Raw genomic sequence first — 22,114 nt, forward strand, 5'->3', positions numbered from 1 at the left:
CAAACTCAGTTTCTTCAATACCTCTTTGCTCCTCTATCAATGAATGCAGAATTGTAACGCTATTAAGTTTCCTAAATTGCATAAATTTGATAAAAGGCTTAAAACTTTTTGTGAAAGTTCCTAATACTAATTTTGTATCTTTCTTGTCTTTCAATTTTTAAGTAACCAACACAAATTGTTTTATCTCCCAATAATATCATAATTTAACACCCAATCCTGTGTCTTTCACCAAATCATTGTTTTCAAATGAAAAAAATTTGATCTGTTTCAGGAAGATAGAAGAGAAAATCAGATATCTGAAATTTAATTCCATGTGAGAATGAAATGTTATTAAATCCATCAGGATATTGATCTATTTGCTGGGTTGCATCAGGCATATTCATTTCTCTAAGCATCGCCGCACACGTTAAAGAATAACACGTGTTTTTTCCCTGCCTTCTCTCACATTTACACATCTGATGGGCCTTACCTCTTTTTGATGGTACTTAATTGCCAACTTTAGTCTGGAAAGATCATTTGTTTTCTGCTCTTCCAGGATGCAATTATCATCCCCGTAATTAAGAATAAGCTCCAATTCCCTGGAGCTTCTCGTTTGGTCCAATAAATCTTTCGCGAAAGTTTTGCACTGTTGTGACAACTCCTCGTATTCTGACTTGAACTCATTTTCCACCTTGCTCAGCTCCTGAAGCTCCCAGCTCAAATGAAATGCGGTGAGAAAGGGGTCCTCGCTGGACAAAGCGATCAAAGATGGGCTTGCTAAGGCCCTGTATATGTTCAGTCTGGAACGGGAGTGGCGCAGACTGTCCACGTCTGAACTGGAAACACACTCGACACAGTTGCAGCGGACTTCGTGGGGCTGCGGGATGGAAACTCCTCTTTGAACCAGCAGCTTTATGATCTCGTAACTGTTAGTGTGAGCTGCCAGGATTATCGGAGTGATATCTGGTGTGAATTCCGAAAACTGCTTATCCAGCAGTATCGGTGGAACCTGAGAAACACAACAGGAGACGTGTTATTTTCAGCTAGTAAAATTTCTATTTCATGGGAAATAGCAAAAACGAAAATTGAGTTTTTTTTTACTATTTTTTCTCACATTTAAGCTAGTTTTTCGCTGCCCTCTCTCACAATTACATGTCTTTATGTTACGCACAACACAGCCTGAGCGTGATGTCTGTGAACTTTGCATTTGTGGATTGCAGTACTCAGCCCAAGAGCATTTTGATTTCAAGGCTGCTTGGTTGCTTGGTAAATAGGCAAACATTAGGCATTGCTTTAGGTACGGAATTCATTGCAATATGAATACAGTCTGACCCCATTATAGGTGACAAGTTGTAACAGGATTGGACTACATGTCTAGAATTGTAGGAATGTACAGATAAGGCCTGATACAGGTAAATACAGGTAAGGCACTCAGTCTCAGCTCTAAGACGATTTTGTCTTCAATTTAAGAATGTGCACAATTATGGGAAATTCTTAAATTCAGTCTTACTTTGGAAGCTGGTTCTATTTAAGATTTGCGGGAAAACCAACTTCCAAATTAAGACCAGATTTAAGAAATTATTCACTATTCTGTGTGATCTGAAATTTTAAGGTTTTACAAGCTAAAACTAAGGGGAATTTTAGGCCTGTACAAATTCCTGGTAATCTTCTTTGCCTATTCCATTACTTTCAACGAATCTCCTCGACATTTATTGTGTGACTTTAAAGCAATTGTGTTTAATACCTTGTGTAAATATATAAGGGAGAGGAAATTAACATCAATAGATAGAATTAAATGGCAGAAACCCAAAGTATAAAATGTTCGAATTGCAAAAAGACCCAAATGCTGTGCCTTTGGGAGTCTATCTTAGTGAGTGCAGATAAACATTGGTTTGACAGGTTTATGATATATCAGTGGAAATTAAATTGGTAACCATCACTCAATGTATTCTGGAGAGATTGTGGAACAGTCAAAATTTTCTGAGCAGAACTGCAAGTCCAGTTCTATTTGACATCCATTAATCGAATGGCCAATCAATCACTGGGATCAATTAACTTCATTTAGATTATTTAATTGTATAAGAGGCTTTCCTCTGGAGATTCCACTTGTTCTTGGCCCATGTTGATAAACTGACATATTCCCTCATATACCTTTTGGATGATTTTTCCAGAGGACTATGTCATGATGCCTGGAATCTTGAAGTAGTGGCATGGAAGGAATTGGTTATGAGCAGAAAACTGGATTCAGAAGAGCACAAAATGTGGCTTGGACATAGGGGTAGAAACAAAGCCACAGCTAGGGTGAAGGAAGGCTTTTTTCTGGTCAGGGCTCTGCAATAATAATAATCCTTGCATTTGACATAGTGCCTTATCACCTCTTTGAGATGTCTCAAAGTGATTCACAGAATATACTGTAAACTGAATTGACTGTATATTTTGTGGGCAAAACGCAACATACAAAATTGGAACAAAACAAAGTATCTGAAGCTAAATTTCCTTTTTGATTCATGCACATTATGATAAAGCTTAGCTAAACTCATAGAAGTGGCAGGCTTTTGAACACATTGAGATCCAGCACTGATTAAAGCCATCCATAAAATTGAGCACAGGAAAACTAGCTGATCCACAGCCATGGTCATCGGTAGTATAATGCTCCAGTGTAATTGCACCACAGACTGCATCCAACCAACTAAATTTCCCCCATTTCTCAATGTTCTCGAAATGAGGAAATTGACATGCGAAGAATATTTCAAATACCCTGAGGCAACCAGTAGTTTTGTGAAAAATGTATCTTGTTTTATTAATAAATACTGAGAGGTAGAAGCCATGTCATTGGTTTGAACTGAAGCTGTTTGTCGATAACTATTTGCACGGAGTGAAAAATGTGAAATTTGTAACAGATTGTTAGTTGATTGGCGGATCGCTTTTCCGGACGTAATAATTCCTTAAAAAAAATAATAAATTGGTCACTTCAATCTGCGACTGTTTGCTGTGTGCACTTGGTTGCTGTGTTTCGCCCACTAAGTATACAGTCAATTCACTTTACAGTGCATTTTGTGAAGCGATTTGAGACGTCTCAAAGACGTGATAAGGCGTTATAGCGACTGCAAGGATTATTATTATATCTTCTTGTTCCTCCTTTTAATGAGATTTGCTATGTGCATGGGCAAACCTCTAATGGACAGGATGGTCCTAAAAAAATTATTTGGACTGAATTACAACATTATACCCCTCGCAATATTTAGTTAACCTATTCCATAATTCAATGGAATGTGTTAACCACATGTGGTTGAATGTGTTTTGAGGATATCTCAATGTGTGTGCCCAACCAGCAATGTAGAATATAATCCTGATTTTTTGAACACAGGAAAACCCATAAACTCTCAGGACTGGGTTAGTAATACAATGTAAATTTCAGTTCACATAACCTCCGCTTTCATAATCACATAACGTACTGATGTTCGTTACATAACTTACCTGTTTTTCTCCTCTTGGCTTCTTGTGAATTAGTAGGAGTTCAACAGCTCCTACAACCTCCTTCCTGATGGCATGGAGAAGAGCATCCCCTACATAGACATTGAAACTCAAGAGGAGTTCAATGATTTCCAAGTTTTCATTCTCAATCGCTATGAGAAGGGCAGTCCGCCCAAGTGGGTCAATGCAGTTGATGTTGATTTTAAAATAAATTTCGGCTTCTTCAAGCGCTTTCTTGACACTGGCATAATCGCCCTTCTCCACTGCGCTTAGGTAGGTTTTCTCTGCAGGGGAGAGCTCGGATTCTGCTCGCACGATTCGAAGAGAAATGCGGTCTCTATACGGTGCATTGTCACTCCTCTTGTAGTAAAGCTGAGCCATCACTCATCCCATGTCAAATTCTTGTCTCTTAAAGAAAGCAAATGTTTACAAACTTAAGTGATTTTGTTGTGGTTAAGGGGAAAATCTTTATAATAATAATAATGATAATCTTTATCATTATACATTTAGATTGTATTAGCAATTGGAACTTCATGTTGAATGGACATCATTCTGCAGTCACCTACAAATACACAATCACTACACTTTACAGGAAAGACTTTGTGAAGAGCTTTTTGATGTGAAAAAGGAGCTAAGTGAAATGCAAATACTATTATAAAATTAAACTTAAAAGTCAACTCTCAAACTGTTTTCTTGTTCAACTTGTCAAAAGAATTGAAGATTATTCTTCTGATGCGCTTCCAATAAACACATACCAATCTCAATTATTCTTGGCCAACAAGCCTTCTGTTGAATTAGTTGTTCACATCCTTGTTGTTCAGGTCTTCAGCCTCCCTCCTACCTCTCTGCCCTCCCTCATCCCAACCATGCAGACCCACGTTCGGGTCCTGATCCCTGACTGTTCAGCACCTTGGGACATCCTCCCGATGTGAAAGGCACTTTACAAATGTAATTTTGTTGTTGTTCGTGTGTGTAAATCGGCTGCTGAATTCGCCTGCAAACACAGTGACTACATTTTACAGAAAAAAAATGGTGCTATAGGAAATGCAAGTATCATTGTTTACTGCACTGCCAAGATGGCCATATTCCTCACTACCTCTGTCCGCTGCCACCATCCACACTATATTGCAAGGGAATCAAGAAGATACATGCTAAAACTGTACAATGGTCACTCTCTGCTACACCATCACAGATTGGACAGATTATTATTATTATTATCACTGATTGGACAACAACACCAATTTACATTTATACAGCGCCCCTCCCGAGAGGTAGCATCCCAGATTGCTTGGCAGTGGCAGAGCATGATGTTGAGCCAGGTGGAGGTGACCGTAAGCACAGTTTAAGGACATTAAAGACCCAAAGTTCCACCTAGTTTTCAACTGTAAAGGCCATTTTTTCTTAAAACTTTAGCTCACACAGAATTGTAGAACATTCGTTCATTCAGTCATAATCTGGAAGCCAGTTTTATGTGATTTTCTTTTAAAATAAACAACCATCTTCCAAATTAAGAATTCTCTGCAAATTTACGCAATCTTAAATTTAGAAACATGACGGTCTTGTAGGCTCAAACTAGAAGAAATCTCAGAAATTCAATACTATAGTAATAATCTTTGCAATGCAATATAGTGCCTTTCATGTCAGGAGGATGTCTCAAAGCCTTTCACAGGATTTACTATAAAGTTGAATGACCGTGCATTTTGTAAACAAATGTGGTAGCCAATGTGCACACAGCAACGGCCCACTAACACCTACAAAGCGAATGACCAATTTCATTAGGAGGAATTGTTGGTCAGGACATCAGGAGATGTCCTTTTCAAAGTGTGCCATGGGAGCTTTCGCATTACCTGAACAGGTGGACAGGGCCTTGGTTTAACATGCCTTAAGAAGAACGGACTGACCTACTGAGGCACTGATATATTGCAACGTCCTAACAACTTGGGAATTATTGCCCCATTTTCAAATCAATTCTGAACATTGCTCATGTATTATTCACTAGAGTTTAATATAATTTGCAGTAGGAATTCACGGAATAAAGTTAATGAATACAGAATAAAATGTTAATACAAACTGTTACAGCTGATTTCTCATCTATATTATCATTGTTAGCTTGCTTTTAATGACTGTGATGGTAATTCTTCCAGAGTTTGAGTAATGCTTCGTGACTTTCTGCTTTGACTGTCCATTTTCTCATTTTAGTTACAAGGGGCTGAAATTCTTCTGTTCATTACAGCTGCTATAAAGGGTATTTATTGATTGTTCCTTGCATTTGATATAGCATCTTTCATGCTGGGAGGACATTCCTCAAAGAGCTTCACATGATTTATTATAAAGTACGTTGACCTGAAATTTCCTTCTCTTTTCGAATGGTGCAAAGGTGTCCTTAATGTCCACCTGAACAGGCAGACAGAGCCTCGGTTTAACATTTCATCCAGAGCATAGCACCTCCAACAATACAGTGCTCCCCAAGCACTAAACCAGAGTGGCAGCCTAGACTGAAAAAGTCCTGTATGGCTTGACCATACAATCTTATGACTCAGAGAATGCTACCGACTGAACCAGACTGACCCATGTGGTCAATTGTGGTCTTATTAATGAAAACTGACAACAAATCAGTGAAGGTACCTTCAATACTGAGTATTTCAGGCAGCTTGAGTACTTTGGCATTTTAATTTAGGTTTTCAGATACGAAAATTCATTAATATTTTATGCATAGGACTGTTAGCATACATGTCATTTCAATGGATGTCAAAGATGAGTGCACAGTACAATTTAGAAGGAAATTGAATAAATACTCACTTTAATATAAAAAACATCATATTAAAATGTACAGGGAACAGGCAGACCAGGAGAATTGGATTAGAGTGGCTTGTTCAAGTCATGTATTGGCCTTGGTCTATGCTGTAAATGCTCTACATCTATGAATCTAGCTGTGGAGCGTGAGAATGTCAGATAAAAATATGTCAGAAGGTTTTTGGATTAGGTCCTGCAAGTCTTTCTGAAGCAATAACAGCGTGTTTTTGCTGTATGAGGTTTCTGGCCGCCAGCATGCAAACAATGGAGGAGGTTTGGCAATGCAGCACTACTGCCTGCACGACATAAGGATGTGGCGCCTGCTCTCCAGGAAAGGGCAGATCTCAAACAGTAGCAAGAAGAAGAGCGTTGTTGGTCTGCAAAATACTAGAATGATAATCCTTGCATTCGATATGGCGCTTTTCATGTCAGGCGGATGACGCAAAGAGCTTCACAGAATTTTACAGCCAAGTAGAGTGACTGCAGGCAAGCAGTAGTAATAAATGTGAAAATGTCATGACTGCAAATGAATAACCCCACGTTTAACATTCAAATTAAAATGTAGAGAAGGGAATTTCTCCCAGTATCCTAGCCAACAAGCCCTCACATAAAATTGGTCACACATGGCCGTGTACATTTGCCTACAAATACATAGACACTACACTTTACAGAAAAATCCTGAGACACGATAAGGCGCTATATCAAAATGCAAGGATTATTTTATTATAATTCAAATATCATACAAACAATACAAAATTTATATTTGCATATCCCTTTTCATATCGGGAGGACGTGAAATGACTAGGCCATGAGAGCAAGAGAACTACAGTATTAAGGGAGAATGAAGTGAGAGAACAGTCCTGAGTCTTTCTCAGAATCATAGAATCTTACAGCACAGAAGGAAGACATTCAGCCCGTCGTGCCTGTGCCAACTCTGAAAGAGCTATCCAACTAGTGCCACTGCCCCTCTCTTACCCCACAGCCCTCCAAATGGTTCCTTTTCAAGTATCTATCCAATTCCCTTTTGAAACCTATTATCGAATCTGCTTCCACCAACCTTTCAGGCAGTGCATTCCAGATCGTAACAACTCTCTGGGTAAAAATATTTCTCCTTGTCTCTCCTCTGGTTCTTTTGCCAATATTTTTTGGCAATTTTTTAAAAAATATATTGTTTCTATTGACCATTAGGCATTAGTTCTTTACTCAGCAGTAAAAACTAGCACATAGTGGACAACATATTGAAAGGCCGATGGCCATTTTATTTGGAAGCAAATCTCTGGAAGGTCTTGGGACTGTGTGGGCTTGGAGAGAGGAAAACTACAGCATTTCATTTAAAATAAGTGTTTGAATTCAGAATACTAGCAGTGGAAACAGAACAGAATCTGCGAATAGATACTGCCCAAAGTATGCTGCTGTGTCAAAGTAATAAAAAGTAGCAATACTTTAGCAGTAGCTTCTCACGCTCGATAGACTGAATGATCGTCTTCTGTTCCTATGGTGCCATGCAGACACAATGCAGAATTCTTCATCCTGATTTGAAAATATCCTGTCATCATTCTTCCTGTTTGCATTTGCTGTAGCGCCTCAAAGCAGATTTAACATAAATCCAAAATTATTTACTGTAAAGTGCAGGGACAAGGTACCTTGGAGGCGAACACAACAGTCAATTTTCACAGCAATGTCCCGCAAACAGCCATGACTATGACCAAAGAATCCAATTTTATTTGGGGATGGTTGGCCAGGACACCAGGAGAAACTGCCTTCTCTTTTCGAACAGTGCCATGGGATCTGAACCGACAGACAGGACCCAGTTTTAACATTTCATCCAATAGTCAGCACCTCCACAATGCAGTCCCAGACACTGTATTGGCGAGAGACTATGAACTCACAGGTGGGGCTTGAACCCACAACCTTCTGAATTAGAGGCAAGAGTACCTGATGCTATGCTTGTCATTAGTTTCAAGTCCTACATAGTCTGTCATATTAAATGATCCCACGACCTTGTTTGAAAAGACAAGAGAGCTTCCCTAGCACTCTGAGGAACAAACTTCCAGATAATTTGGTCATTCACCTTCTGACCTTTTGTGAGATATTGCTGTGTGCAAATTGGCTGTGGTTGTGTTCACCTGCAAATGCCGAGCTTTTGAGATGTTTCAACATTGTAAGTGCTATATCAGGTGGAAGGATTATTATTGATTATGCATTAATGATAGGCTTACTGCATCATCATGTGAAAAGAGAGACAGCAAAGAAACTATTTTTTCCGGAATTTCAATCTGTATTTTGAGAAAAAGGAAGGAAAATGTTTTTAAAGGATATGGAATGCTTGGAATAAAGCAAGAAACAAAAGATCTTAAATTTGCTGATAAACCACTCAAGCTTTTTCTGCAGGGCTCATATTGTCACCTGAACTCTGAGATAAGTCATTGCTTGCCACCCACACTGTGTCCAAAAGCAAAGACTGTTCCAGTTCAGTGAACCAATTATATGTGTGAACCTCAAAACAAATTTCGAGATTCACCAATATATTTGAGAATAGCAAATCTCGAACGTGTATCAATTGATCTTCTGAAACTCTACTGGAAACTCATTTCAGTTCTGCCTTCCAATAATAAAAATAATAATCTTTGCATTTCATATAGCAATTTTCACATCAGGAAGATCCTCTCAAATCGCTTCACAGGATTTATTTAGAGTCACGACAACCGAAACTGCATTCAATACTCTATGTGTGGCTTGACCAGAGTACTGTATGACTTCTGGGGATCTGAACTCAACTGATTTAGCAATATAGCCCAGCATCCTGGTTACCTTGCTTGTTGCTGCCTCACACTGTTTTGTTTTTGCGAACAATGAGTCAAATAACACCCCCTAGATCTCAATAATCTTCCTCCTTGGAAAGTTCTATTCAATGCATGGAGTACATAATAAATATGTACTCCATATGTACTCCAGAGTACATAAATTCCATTCATGGAATAATAATAATAACCATAATTTGGTCACTCAGACCACAACTGTTTGTGGGACACTCCTGTGCGCAATTGGCAGCCGTGTTTCGCCCACAAAAAATATACAGACAATTGACTTTACAATATATTCTGTGAAGCGCTTTGAGAAGTCTCGAGGATAAGGTGCTATATCAAATGCAAGGATTATTATTCTTATACGTGTATTTCCTATTCTACTTCGTATATGTAGTACCTTGCATTTATCTGAATTAAACTTAATTTGCCAGATAACAGCCCATGTGCATACACAATCAAGCTCTGTAAGACCAAATGATACAACAACTTGCACTTATGTACCATCTTTCATGTAAGATAACATTTTGAAGAGCTTGATGATGGTGGTGTGGGATGCCAAGTAGTGGAGGGAGTGACTATAGGCACAGTTAAATGGTAGGTTTTAAGGTGGGACTTGAAGTCAGATAGAGAGGAGCAGAGGGAGGGTGCTCTAGAGATTAGGAGTGAAAGCAAAAAAAAGCNTTTTTTCTCTGAACCTCAGAGAAAAAGCTTCCTGTTGTGCGTGGAATGTTGGTTGTGAATGACTCAAATTGAATTGCAACAGAGCAATGAACAATTCATGACTCCTCTGATAGTTGTCTAGATTGCTTCTACCATCATTTCTCCCATTTACAGATCAAGAGTTTTCTGCTCTTGATGTATTGTAAATCTTAAGTGCCCGGACAAAAAAAGCTATGATTTTCTCATGATTCAATGATATTTATATGGCCAGATAAAGCAATTTAGTAAAATATTCATCCTGACTGAATGATCTTCATCACTCATCATTTCTCCATCAGTGGCAGAGATCATATAAAAGATTATATCCATATCTGATCGTCCTTCTATATGATGTCCGTTCCACCATCAGTGGTCGCATTCCCCTCAAAAACTCTGGAACACTCTCCCTCAATCCCTCTGCCTTGCCACCTCCTCCGCCATCTTCTGATCAAGCCTCTTTGACCGTGCCATCTGTCATCTACCCCCCTCAACTCAGCATCATGCTATGCTACTGTCAAGCACTCTGGGACCCTCCATGAGGGGTACTATATAAATGCAAGTTGTTATTGCTCTGCGAAAGATGGGAATTGCAGACGTGCGCAAATTCATGTTGTATTGAAAAATGAAATTACTGACTACTCAGCCACCGTCTCGACCTCACTGTGACTGTCACTGAATCCATTAACAAATGCAACATTATACTAACATCAAATGATCTGCGAAAAAGTGGATGACTATTAGAACAAAAGGTTGCATTTGAATGCCACTTAAAGTTGGAGTTAAGTACAGATCACAATTAAAGTTTGAAACATCAAAGGAGAAATTCCTCTTGCTGTTAAATGTGGACATTTGCTGTGCCTCTGTGGTGAGTATTTCAGATTACACACCCACACATTTAGTGAGATGGAATTGTAACCTGTAGTAAAAAAATATTAAGGGAAATGATGAGAGAGCTAGAAAGTGAGACCATTTTTTTGTTGAAAAATAGACTAGGACAGACACAATGGGCAGATTGAATTTGTTCTGTGCAGAAAATGTTTGCTTACTCTTGATCTTTGCCCTAAGTATGACAATAATAGATTCCAACTTCAAGTTTTGCCCTTTCTTTTCCTTGCTATCACACATTGTACATTTGTGATTGTCAGACAAGCGTGCTACACAATACAGTTGAGATGAAAGTTATTTTCTTTCATATAAGATCTTGGTCCAAGCTAACTACACTCTGCATGTGGGCCACATTGATGGCTTGTGCTGCTGCTGAGACTTTAATGGTAAAGAAGTTTGAGAGTGATGGAAAATGCTTTTCAAATGGAGAATCCATTTGGCTTTTCAGGTGTAATAATGAGACGCCATGTGAAAAATCACAATTCCCAACTGCTACGTTAACAGAGGTTCGTTCAATTCTCTTTGATTAAATGCACCTCGGCTTCATACAATCACCTTCAGGCAACACTTACATACCAAAATAAAATGCAAAATACTGCAGATGCTGGAAATCTGAAACAAAAATAGAAGTCGCTAGGAACACTCAGCGGGTCAAGCAGCATCTATGGAGAAAGAAAAGTGAGTCAACGTTTCGGGTCCACGACTGTTCGTCACAACTAGGGCATTTTGGGAGGGAGAGGCTTTTAAGGGCTAACAGAGAGGGGGAGGCAGGACAAGGAAGACAAAGGAAAAAATGGGGTAGAGGACAGGGGATGATGGGTTAAAGAGGTATTAATGATGCAAAACAAAGGGAGGAAATATTGCAACAAAATAGGCAGACCAGAGAGAGAAAAGTATGTCTGGGACCCAGATGATGTGGAAATGGTCACAGAAGAGGGGGAGAGGCAATGTGAGCTGTTATGGTCTGAGATTGTTGAAGTCAATATTGAGGCCAGAGGGCTGTAAGGTCCTAGCAGATAAATGAGAAGCTGTTTCTCGAGCTTGTGCTGTAGCTCATTGGAACAGCGTAGGAGACCGTAGATGGAGAGGTCAGAGTGCAACTGGGAGGGAGAGTTGAAGTGGCAAGAAACCGGAAGCTCAGGGTTGTGCTTGAGGACAGAACGGAGGCGCTTGGCAAATTGGTCACCCAATCTGTATTTGGTCTCTCCAGTGTAGAGGAGACCACATCATGAGCGGCGAATGCAGTGAACTACATTGGTGGTAGTACACATAAATCACTGTCTCTGGTGGGGTGGAAGGTGAGGACTAGGGGGACCCTATTATGGTTCTCCGAAGAGGAGGATGGTGTGAGGGCAGAGTTGCAGGAAATAGGGCGGACACAGTCAAGGGCCCTGCCTACCACAGTGGATGGGAATCCTCGGTCGAAGAAAAAGGGGACCTTTCAGCAGCTCTGGTGTGAAAGGTAGCATCATCAGAGCAGATGCGGCGAGATGGAGGAACTGGGAAAAGGGAATGGAGTCTTTACAGGAGGTGGGGTTTGAGGAGGTGTAGTCCAGGTAACTGTGGGTGTTGGTGGGCTTGTAAAAGATATCTGTTGATAATCTATGTCCCAAGATTGAAATGGTGAAGTCGAGAAAGGAAAAGGAAGCGTTGGAGATGGACCATGTGAATATTATGGAGGGGTGGAAGGTGAAAGCAAAATTGGTGGATTTTTCCAACTCACTGTGAGAGCAGGAAGCAATACCTACATATTTACAAGCAGATAAAGCAACACTTACATACCACCCTACTTTCAAACTGGACTCCTGGATAAATTCTTACTCTCAGTACTGCTGTTTTTTTCTCTCCTGACTGCAAACCTCTGAGCTGAACAACAACAACAACTTGCATTTATATAGCCCTCTTCATGCCAGATGGCATCTTGGAGCGCTTAAACACATGGGAATTCAACTGTGCAAGGAACAAGTTAAGCTCATTTGCAATTTGTCATTTGAGAAAAACTGACAACATTTAAATGGCAGTGGTTTCGCTCAAAATGAAATGAAATTTCACTGTCTAATTTCTTTTGCTCCCACTTTACACTGACTCGGTCTCTCCGAATTTAACCTCAATCATGCACCTTGGCATCATCTGGACACGACCCTGTATGAGGAGCGCTATATAAATGCAATGTTATTGGTGTTTTCTCTTTTATCATTGCGTCACTCAGCAGAAGGCTTCAAATGAAAGAAGAGAGAAGAGAAAAAAAATTAAAGAATTAGAAAATTCTTCAATTCCGTCTTAATTTGGAAGTCGATTCTTTAAAAACATAGAAATCTACAGAGCAGAAGTAGGTCATTTGGCTCATCAAGCCTGCAGTGGGTCACAGAGCAAGGAAATCACTTGAATCCCAACACCCATTTTATCCTCACACCCCTTCAAGCCTACAAACTGCAGAATTGCTTTAAAATTAAAGCTGAATTTAAGAATATTCCTCAATCCTGCATACAAATTAAGGCGAAATTGTCTTACAGGTCAGGCTAGGCGGAATTTGAGGCCTTATAAGGTTTAATTCAGGGCTTTCTCACTGTTAGTATTGTAAAACTGCTGTTGGCTTCAGTGTTTACTTTGTAGAGTGTGTAATCTCATAAACATAACATTAACATGACTCCGAAGGTCAGACATTATATATTTACTGGATTAATCAGACAAATGACATTTCAGTTGCTGGGTAATACCATGTTTGTTAATGCAATTGGATTTTTAAAATGGATAAATGTAAGTGGTGAAATGTGCATTTGAGGAACATAATAGTAAATCTTGCATTTGGTACAGTGCCTTATGTTGTCGAGATGACTCAAAGCGCTTCACAGGATATACTGTAAAATGGATTGACTATGTATTTTGTGTGTGAAACACGACAGCTAATTGCACACAGCAATGTCCCACAACAGGCATGATTGACCAATTTTACTTGGGTAAATTGTTGGCCAGGACACCAGGAGAAACTTCCTACTCATTTTGAATAGTGCTCATTTTAATGACCACCGGAACAGGTAGTTGGGACATTGGTCTAACATGTCATCTAAAGGAAGTCATTTCCACTCAAGCTGAAAGTATAGGAAATATTAGCTTTCTGCTAGTGGAAATCAATTATAGGATATATGTGTGTGTCATTGATTACTATATGTTTTAAGTACTGTTTTTGACCTAAATGTGGAGTTCAATAACTTCACATGTAAATTCCTAGTTCTGTGCCTATAACAGAAAGCGAGACTGCCTATAAAAGTGATTGTAGCAATATAATAGTCCTTGCATTTGATTTAGTGCTTTTCGCATCAAAAGGATGTCTCTAGGCACTTCACATGACATATTGTAAAGTGGTGTGATTGTAAATCCTGTGGGCGAATGGGATAGATAATTTTGCACACAGCAATGTCCCATAAACAACCATGAAGTGAATGATCAATAGATTGTTGACCAGGACACCGGAAGAAACTCCCTTCTCTTTTCGAACGGTACCATGAGGTCTTTAACATCCACCTGAACAAACAAACGGGACCTCGGTTTAGCAACTCATCTGAATGACGGCATCTCTAAAATACAGCACTCCATCAGCCCTGCATTGGAGTATCAGCCTAGACTGTGCGAGTTCAAAATCCCAACATGGGGCTTCAACCCACAGCCTTCCGACTCTTGCCTCTTTCCACCTTAAGTCGTCTTGCTGACATGAAAGGTATTAAACGTAACTTATACTGTATTGTTGGAGTGCTATCAACTGAGCTAAATTGTGTTACAAAGATTATAACTCTGGAACACTCCCTCAATCCCTCCGCCTTGCCCCTTTTCCAAGTCCCGCCTGAAAACCTTCCTTTTCGACCGTGCTTACAGTCACCTCCCCACGCCAACCACCCACCCCCACCCTCCTCCACCACTGGCTTGGAGTCAGGCTCTGCCACTCTGAGATGCTACCCTGTGTGTTGTTGTATAAGCTAAATTGCTTCAGCTCTGCCCCACCCACAAAGCAACATGGGCCACCACATTTTAATACAAATACCTATTATTAACATTAGATTTTCTCATCTCACTATCACTATGTGAATTGCATTAATGCAGCACTTTTGTGGAGGGCCATGGGGAGCTGCAAAGCTTATGAAGTCTACAATGGGTGTACTGTACTCACAAAATCTGGCAGGACATCCAGCATTGGCAATATTCTTTATTTCATTCACATACCAATTACTCAGTGCAACATTGAAAATAAGCATCAACCACATAATAATCCACATTACCTCATCCACGTTATTCATACATTCAAGTTTAAAAATATCAATGCAGAACATGTTTTCAAACTACAGAACAATAACATGCATCTTAAAAAACACAATCTAATTGATTAGAACACTATCTTTTCCAAAATCTTTCACATGTTAGCCAGGTGTCTATGTATTTGAAAGTGATCCAGCAAACATGGAAGTTATATATTTGAAACTTAATAGTCGACATTGAGTCAAATGTGAAGCCACTGCCGTTTAATTGTGGAGGTAGAACACATTATTTTTGTTTTAGGTTATAACTTTCCTCCAAATATACTAGGGCGGCATAACAGTTGGATATAATGAAAGATAACAGGTGCACAAAATGAACATGTCATGGAGAAGGATTTGGTAATCGTTTCGTAAACTGCTGACAATCTGAGCAGTTTACAAAACAATTTCTAAGAGTCGAGGCCGTATTATTGGCATAGATTCACTAATTGTGCAGATTCACTTCTAACAATACTTCATAATAATTTTTCAAAATTCAGACAGAATCATTATGGTTCAGAATCATAATATATAATTTGTAACATTTTTATTGTTAATTATTCATACTACAATATAAAACCACTTGTTTGTTATAATTTCTTACCTAATTATACTGCAATAACTTGCACTTAATAATGTCTTTCATGTACCATAACACATCTCAAAGTGTTTCACAGAGATGATGGGAAATACTGGAAGAAGGAAGGAGAAGTTAAACGCATTCATGAAATGCATGGCCAAAGAAACATCTTTTAAGGGAGAGATAGGACAAAGTGAGAGGTGCTACATAGATGCAAGTTGTTGTTGTTATCAACTGGACATAGCTCAAAAGACAGTTTTTTTGCTGTCGCTATTGAGAATTAATTTCTGTGCTCTTTGGCTGTACATTTTTCAACACATTATTTAATTCTATTTATTAAAATAAATCTCATTCTATTTCAATTGGGGATATGTCATCCTGGCTCAGTTGGTTGCACTCTTGCTTCTGAGTCAGAAGGTTGTGAGTGGAGTGCCGGTGGTGTGCAATCCTTTGGGGTGAGACATTAAACTGAGGTCCTGCCTGCTTGTTCAGGAGAATATTAAAGATCCCATGACCCTACTCAGAATGTGAAGGGTGTTACTCCCCGTGTTCTAGCCAAGAATCTTCCAGATAAGATGCAAAGCAACCCTCATTCTGTTCTTGGCTGTTTGTGTGGATCCTGTCGTGTACAAATTGTCCGCATTTTACTACGAAATACACATTACAATGATTCATGTGAAGCACTTTGAGACGTCCTGACGATATGAAAGGCACTATATCAAACGCAAGCATTATGATAGATCAATGTCACAATGTTACATTGAGAGAATGTACAAATGGCCTAAATTATTCTCTGCTTTGCATGTTNAAAAAAACATTTGGGCTTGTTTTACATCACATATTATTTGCATTATAGTATACAATAAGATTCTGAAGGTAGTGAATCCAGTCCAAACCAATTCAATCCTCTGCCACTGGATGCAACTTACAGCACTGAGGCTCAGATTCTGTCCTACAATCCTATATTTTTTTTGCTCTCATGCTGTGAAGACCTTGTATGGTGAACAGAAATAATCTGATAAATGGGGAGCAGGGGAGGGGGGTGGGGAGAGGGAATGCTTAAAGCAGTGATTTAATGCAACATTGCTTGGACAAGTGTGAGATTCTTTGTATTGCTGTTGCTCCCACGAGACTCTGACTTACTGGAGACTGACGATGCACTTAATACGTGTAAAAAATGAGATGTTAAAGACAATAAAAACAATTGCATCCTAATACATAAATTGTTAAACTGTCTTCCTACAGCATTTGGAGGAATCCAGAACTTTGCAGATTAACAGATATTTGATTTCTAAACAAACCATTTTCTTTTATTGCACAGACTCTTTTAGATAAACAAGTCTTTAAACCTGTCTCACTGATTTAACCCAACTGTTAACAATAATAATCGTTGGATTTGACATAGCATCTTTTCTGTGGAGAGGATATCTCAAAGGGCTTCACAGGAATAACTGTAAAGTGTAGTGACAGTATTTTTGTAGGTGAACGTAGCAATAAATTTATAATAATAATGAATTTGACATATTACCTTATCACATCACAATCAAACAACCACAAAGTGAATGCCCTATTAAAGCTGGGAGATTGTTGGCCAGGACGGAGACGGGGTGGGGGGAGGAATGTAAGAGGAACTCTTTGCTCTTTTCCAAATGTTGCAGCGGGAATCTTTAAACATCCGCCTGAACAGGACAGGTCACAGCTCGGCTTAACGGGGGAAAGAATCTGCCCCCAAGCCAAAGAAAAGCAACGGAGCACACACAACTTTTTTTTTCGGGTCAGCCGGGTGTCTGGCACATGCGGAAACGTTCCGTGAAGCGCTTTGAGGCGTCTCGAGGACGTGATATAAGGCGCCATATCAAATGCAAGGACGGTTATTATTATTGTTAGTGATATTATTATTATTATTATCTCATGGGAATCCCAGAGATGGATTGTTGGAATGGAGTAAAGCAAACAGACACAACTGCAAGTGGTGGCCACCGTGGGCGCCCTTCACCAGCAATAAGACCCTCAGTGCAACCCACTGACGCACAGAGGGGATAAATAGTTTTGCCCCAATGGTCCAATTAAGATCTGCAGAAAGTCGAGCAGCGGCATAGATCCCTTAGGGGGGGGGTCTGCAACCTAATGCACTCAACCTAATGTACAGCCACACACCCCCCCAAGTGATTTGCACAAATATCACAACAAACGCAGTTATAAACTGCAAATAAAACCACTTGACGTTACTCCCGGCGCACACACTACACACACACACACATTATATATATATATATATATATATACATATATATATATACATAAATCCCTGTTTTTTGCAACATCTTTCAAGCATTTGCACAAATATATACATAAGAAAGAAAAAGAAAAAAAGAAAGCAAGAAAGCAAGAAAGCAAGAAAGCAAGAAAGAAAGAAAGCAAGAAAGAAAGAAAGAAAGAAAGAAAGAAAGAAAGAAAGAAAGAAAGAAAGAAAAAGAAAGAAAGAAAAAGAAAGAAAAGAAAAAGCAATGAAAAGGAACACAGGGGCTGCAGTTTGCAATGCAGTCGGACAGCTCCTTCTGACGCAGATTTGGCTTAAGTTTTCGTGGCGACTTAACCGCTGGAGACAGACAGACAGAGAGAGACAGAGAGAGAGACACAGACACACAACACAACCCTATGACAATACGACTTACTTGGTGTTTTGTTTTTGACTCCGGAAATCTTACTCCTCAGCTCGCGGGTTGTCCATCAGATCAGAAGTCCACCCTGAACTGTTGCACATCACTTTAGTGACAGTGGAGGGGTTTTTTTTTTTGGAGGAGGGGGGGTGGGGATGAAATTTTTTCCCCCCCTTTTCTTTTTTTATTATCCTGGTGCTGTTTGACCTCAATTTGATAGATGGGGATCCAAACACCGCCCCAAAAAATACAGATATACCCCGAAGCGGCGGCTCCCGGGAGGTGTTTGAGTGCGTTGTTGCTGCTGTGGTGGTGGCGGTGGTACTGTCCATCAGTGAACCTCTCAACAGCGCTCAGTGTCTCCAAACCTCAAAGAGTCGACGCACAAAGTCGCGGTTCCTTCTCTTTCTTCCCCTCTCCAGAGACTCAGCCACAAACCCTCAGCCCCCAAAGGACTCGGGGACCTGACTGTCCTCTTGGCTTTCCTCGTGTTCCCGCCGGGTTTCCGGGTTTTTTTCCCCCCTTTCCTGACGGTGTTTGTGTGAAGTTGGGATTAACCCCCAAATGAAGCGCTCTCACCCACAGCCACAGCTTCACACCCGGAGCTCCTCCTCCGCCCTCCAGCACTGAGTGACTGAGATCAGCTCTGCTCACCTGCTCCCTCCCTCCCTCACACTCCCTCCCTCACACCCTCACCCTCACTGTCCCTCACCCCGTCACCCTCACTGTCCCTCACACCCTCACACCCTCACACTCACCCCCTCACTGTCCCTCACACCCTCACACTCACTGTCCCTCACACACTCACACCCTCACTGTCCCTCACCCTCACACCCTCACTGTCCCTCACACCCTCATCCCCTCCCTCCCTCACCCTCACTGTCCCTCACACACTCACACCCTCACTCACTGTCCCTCACCCTCACTGTCCCCCCTCCCTCCCTCACCCTCACCCTCACCCTCACTGTCTCCCCCCTCCCTCCCTCCCTCCCCCTCACCCTCACTGTCCCCCCCTCCCTCCCTCTCACCCTCACTGTCCCCCCCCTCCCTCCCTCTCACCCTCACTGTCCCCCCCTCCCTCCCTCACCCTCACACTCACCCTCACTGTCCCCCCTCCCTCCCCTCACCCTCACTGTCCCCCCTCCCTCCCCCTCACCCTCACTGCCCCCCCTCCCTCCCTCTCACCCTCACTGTCCCCCCTCCCTCCCTCACCCTCACACTCACCCTCACTGTCCCCCCTCCCTCCCCCTCACCCTCACTGTCCCCCCCTCCCTCCTCTCACCCTCACTGTCCCCCCTCCCTCCCTCACCCTCACACTCACCCTCACTGTCCCCCCCTCCCTCCCCCTCACCCTCACTGCCCCCCCTCCCTCCCTCTCACCCTCACTGCCCCCCCTCCCTCCCTCTCACCCTCACTGTCCCCCCCTCCCTCCCTCACCCTCACACTCACACTCCCCCTCACTGTCCCCCCTCCCTCCCTTCCCCTCCCCCTCACTGTCCCCCCTCCCTCCCTCACCCTCACCCTCACCTCACTGTCCCCCCCTCCCCCCTCCCTCCCTCACCCTCACACTCACCCTCACTGTCCCCCCCTCCTCCCTCCCCCTCACCCTCACTGTCCCTCCCCCCTCCCCCTCACCCTCACCCTCACTGTCCCTCACACCCTCACACTCACACCCTCACTCACTGTCCCTCACACCCTCACACTCACACCCTCACTCACTGTCCCTCACCCTCACACCCTCACTGTCCCTCACACCCTCACACTCACACCCTCACACTCACTCCCTCACACCCTCACACTCACACCCTCACTCACTGTCCCTCACACCCTCACACTCACACCCTCACACTCACTGTCCCTCACCCTCTCACCCTCACTGTCCCTCACTCTCACACCCTCACACCCTCACTGTCCCTCACCCCCTCACACCTTCACCCTCACACCCTCACCCTCATCTTCACACCCTCACACTCACACTCACCCTAACTGTCCCTCACACCCTCACCCTCACTGTTCCTCACCCTCATCCCCTCACCCTCACTGTCCCTCACCCTCACCCCCTCACTGACCCTCACCCTCACGCCCTCACCCTCACACCCCCTCACCATCACTGTCCCTCACACCCTCATCCCCGTCACCCTCACACCCTCATCCTCACACCATCACCCCCTCACCCTCACTGTCCCTCACCCTCACACCCTCACACCGTCACCCTCTCACCCTCACCCCCCCAACCTCACACCCTCACCCTCACCCCCTCACTGTCCCACACCCTCACACCCTCACCCTGACTGTCCCTCACCCTCACAGCCTTACCCTCTCTCACCCTCACTGTCCCTCACCCCCTCACTGACCCTCACCCCCTCACCCTCACTGTCCTCACACCTTCACCCTCACTGTCCCTCACCCCCTCACAACCTCACACTAACACCCTCACTGTCCCTCACCCTCTCACCCTCACACCCTCACTGTCCCTCACACCAACACCCTCACTGTCCCTCACCCTCACCTTCACTGTCCCTCACACCAACACCCTCACTGTCCCTCACAACCTCACACCAACACCCTCACTGTCCCTCACCCTCACCTTCACTGTCCCTCACACCAACACCCTCACTGTCCCTCACACCCTCACCCTCACTGTCCCTCACAACCTCACACCAACACCCTCACTGTCCTCACACCAACACCCTCACTGTCCCTCACACCCTCACTGTCCTTAAACCAACACCCTCACTGTCCCTCACACCCTCACTGTCCCTCCCCCTCACTGTCCCTCACACCCTCACTGTCCCTCACACCCTCACTGTCCCTCACACCCTCACTGTCCCTCACACCCTCACTTCCCTCACACCCTCACTGTCCCTCCCTCTCACTTCCCTCCCTCTCACTGTCCCTCCCACCAACACCCTCACCGTCCCTCACACCCTCACCTTCACTGACCCTCACACCAACACCCTCACTGTCCCTCACACCAACACCCTCACTGTCCCTCACACCAACACCCTCACTGTCCCTCACACCAACACCCTCACTGTCCTCACACCAACACCCTCACTGTCCTCACACCAACACCCTCACTGTCCCTCACACCCTCACCTTCACTATCCCTCACACCAACACCCTCACTGTCCCTCACACCAACACCCTCACTGTCCCTCACACCCTCACCCTCACTGTCCCTCACACCCTCCCCTTCACTGTCCTCACACCAACACCCTCACTGTCCTCACACCCTCATCCTCACTGTCCTCACACCAATACCCTCACTGTCCCTCACATTAACACCCTCACTGTCCCTCACACCCTCACCCTCACTGTACTCACACCAACACCCTCACTGTCCCTCACACCAACACCCTCACTGTCCTCACACCAACACCCTCACTGTCCCTCACACCCTCACCCTTACAACCTCATCCTCACACCCTCACCCTCACTGTCCCTCACACCCTCACTTCCCTCATTGTCCCTCACACCCTCACTGTCCCTCCCCCTCACTTCCCTCCCCCTCACTGTCCCTCCCACCAACACCCTCACTGTCCTCACACCCTCACTCTCACTGTCCCTCACACCAACGCCCTCACTGTCCTCACACCCTCACCCTCACACCCTCACCCTCACTGTCCCTCACACCCTCACTGTCCCTCACACCCTCACTGTCCCTCACACACTCACTGTCCCTCACACCCTCAACTGTCCCTCACACCCTCATTGTCCTCACACCAGCACCCTCACTGTCCCTCACACCAACACCCTCACTGTCCCTCACACCCTCACCCTCACTGTACTCACACCAACACCCTCACTGTCCCTCACACCAAGACCCTCACTGTCCTCACACCAACACCCTCACTGTCCTCACACCAACACCCTCACTGTCCCTCACACCCTCACCTTCACTGTCCCTCACACCAACACCCTCACTGTCCTCACACCAACACCCTCACG

The 22,114-nt window shown here is 43.2% G+C and overlaps 1 protein-coding gene across 1 annotated transcript in view; it reads right to left on the reverse strand.

Moving 5' to 3' along the window:
* The window catches only part of trpc4b (transient receptor potential cation channel, subfamily C, member 4b), a 54,287-nt gene extending 36,019 nt beyond the window's left edge, over positions 1-18,268 (reverse strand). Inside the window, exons 1-3 of the mRNA XM_007891235.2 lie at positions 18,179-18,268; positions 3,457-3,861; positions 470-988 (exon numbers count right to left, since the gene is read on the reverse strand). Coding sequence (XP_007889426.2) covers positions 470-988; positions 3,457-3,834 — 897 coding nt within the window. The 5' untranslated portion in view covers positions 3,835-3,861; positions 18,179-18,268. The remainder of the gene's footprint in view (positions 1-469; positions 989-3,456; positions 3,862-18,178) is intronic.
* Between the last annotated feature and the right edge of the window lie 3,846 nt (positions 18,269-22,114).

Source organism: Callorhinchus milii, unplaced genomic scaffold (assembly GCF_018977255.1).
Source record: "Callorhinchus milii isolate IMCB2004 unplaced genomic scaffold, IMCB_Cmil_1.0 Scaffold4, whole genome shotgun sequence".
NCBI classification, from domain to species: Eukaryota; Metazoa; Chordata; class Chondrichthyes; order Chimaeriformes; family Callorhinchidae; genus Callorhinchus; species Callorhinchus milii.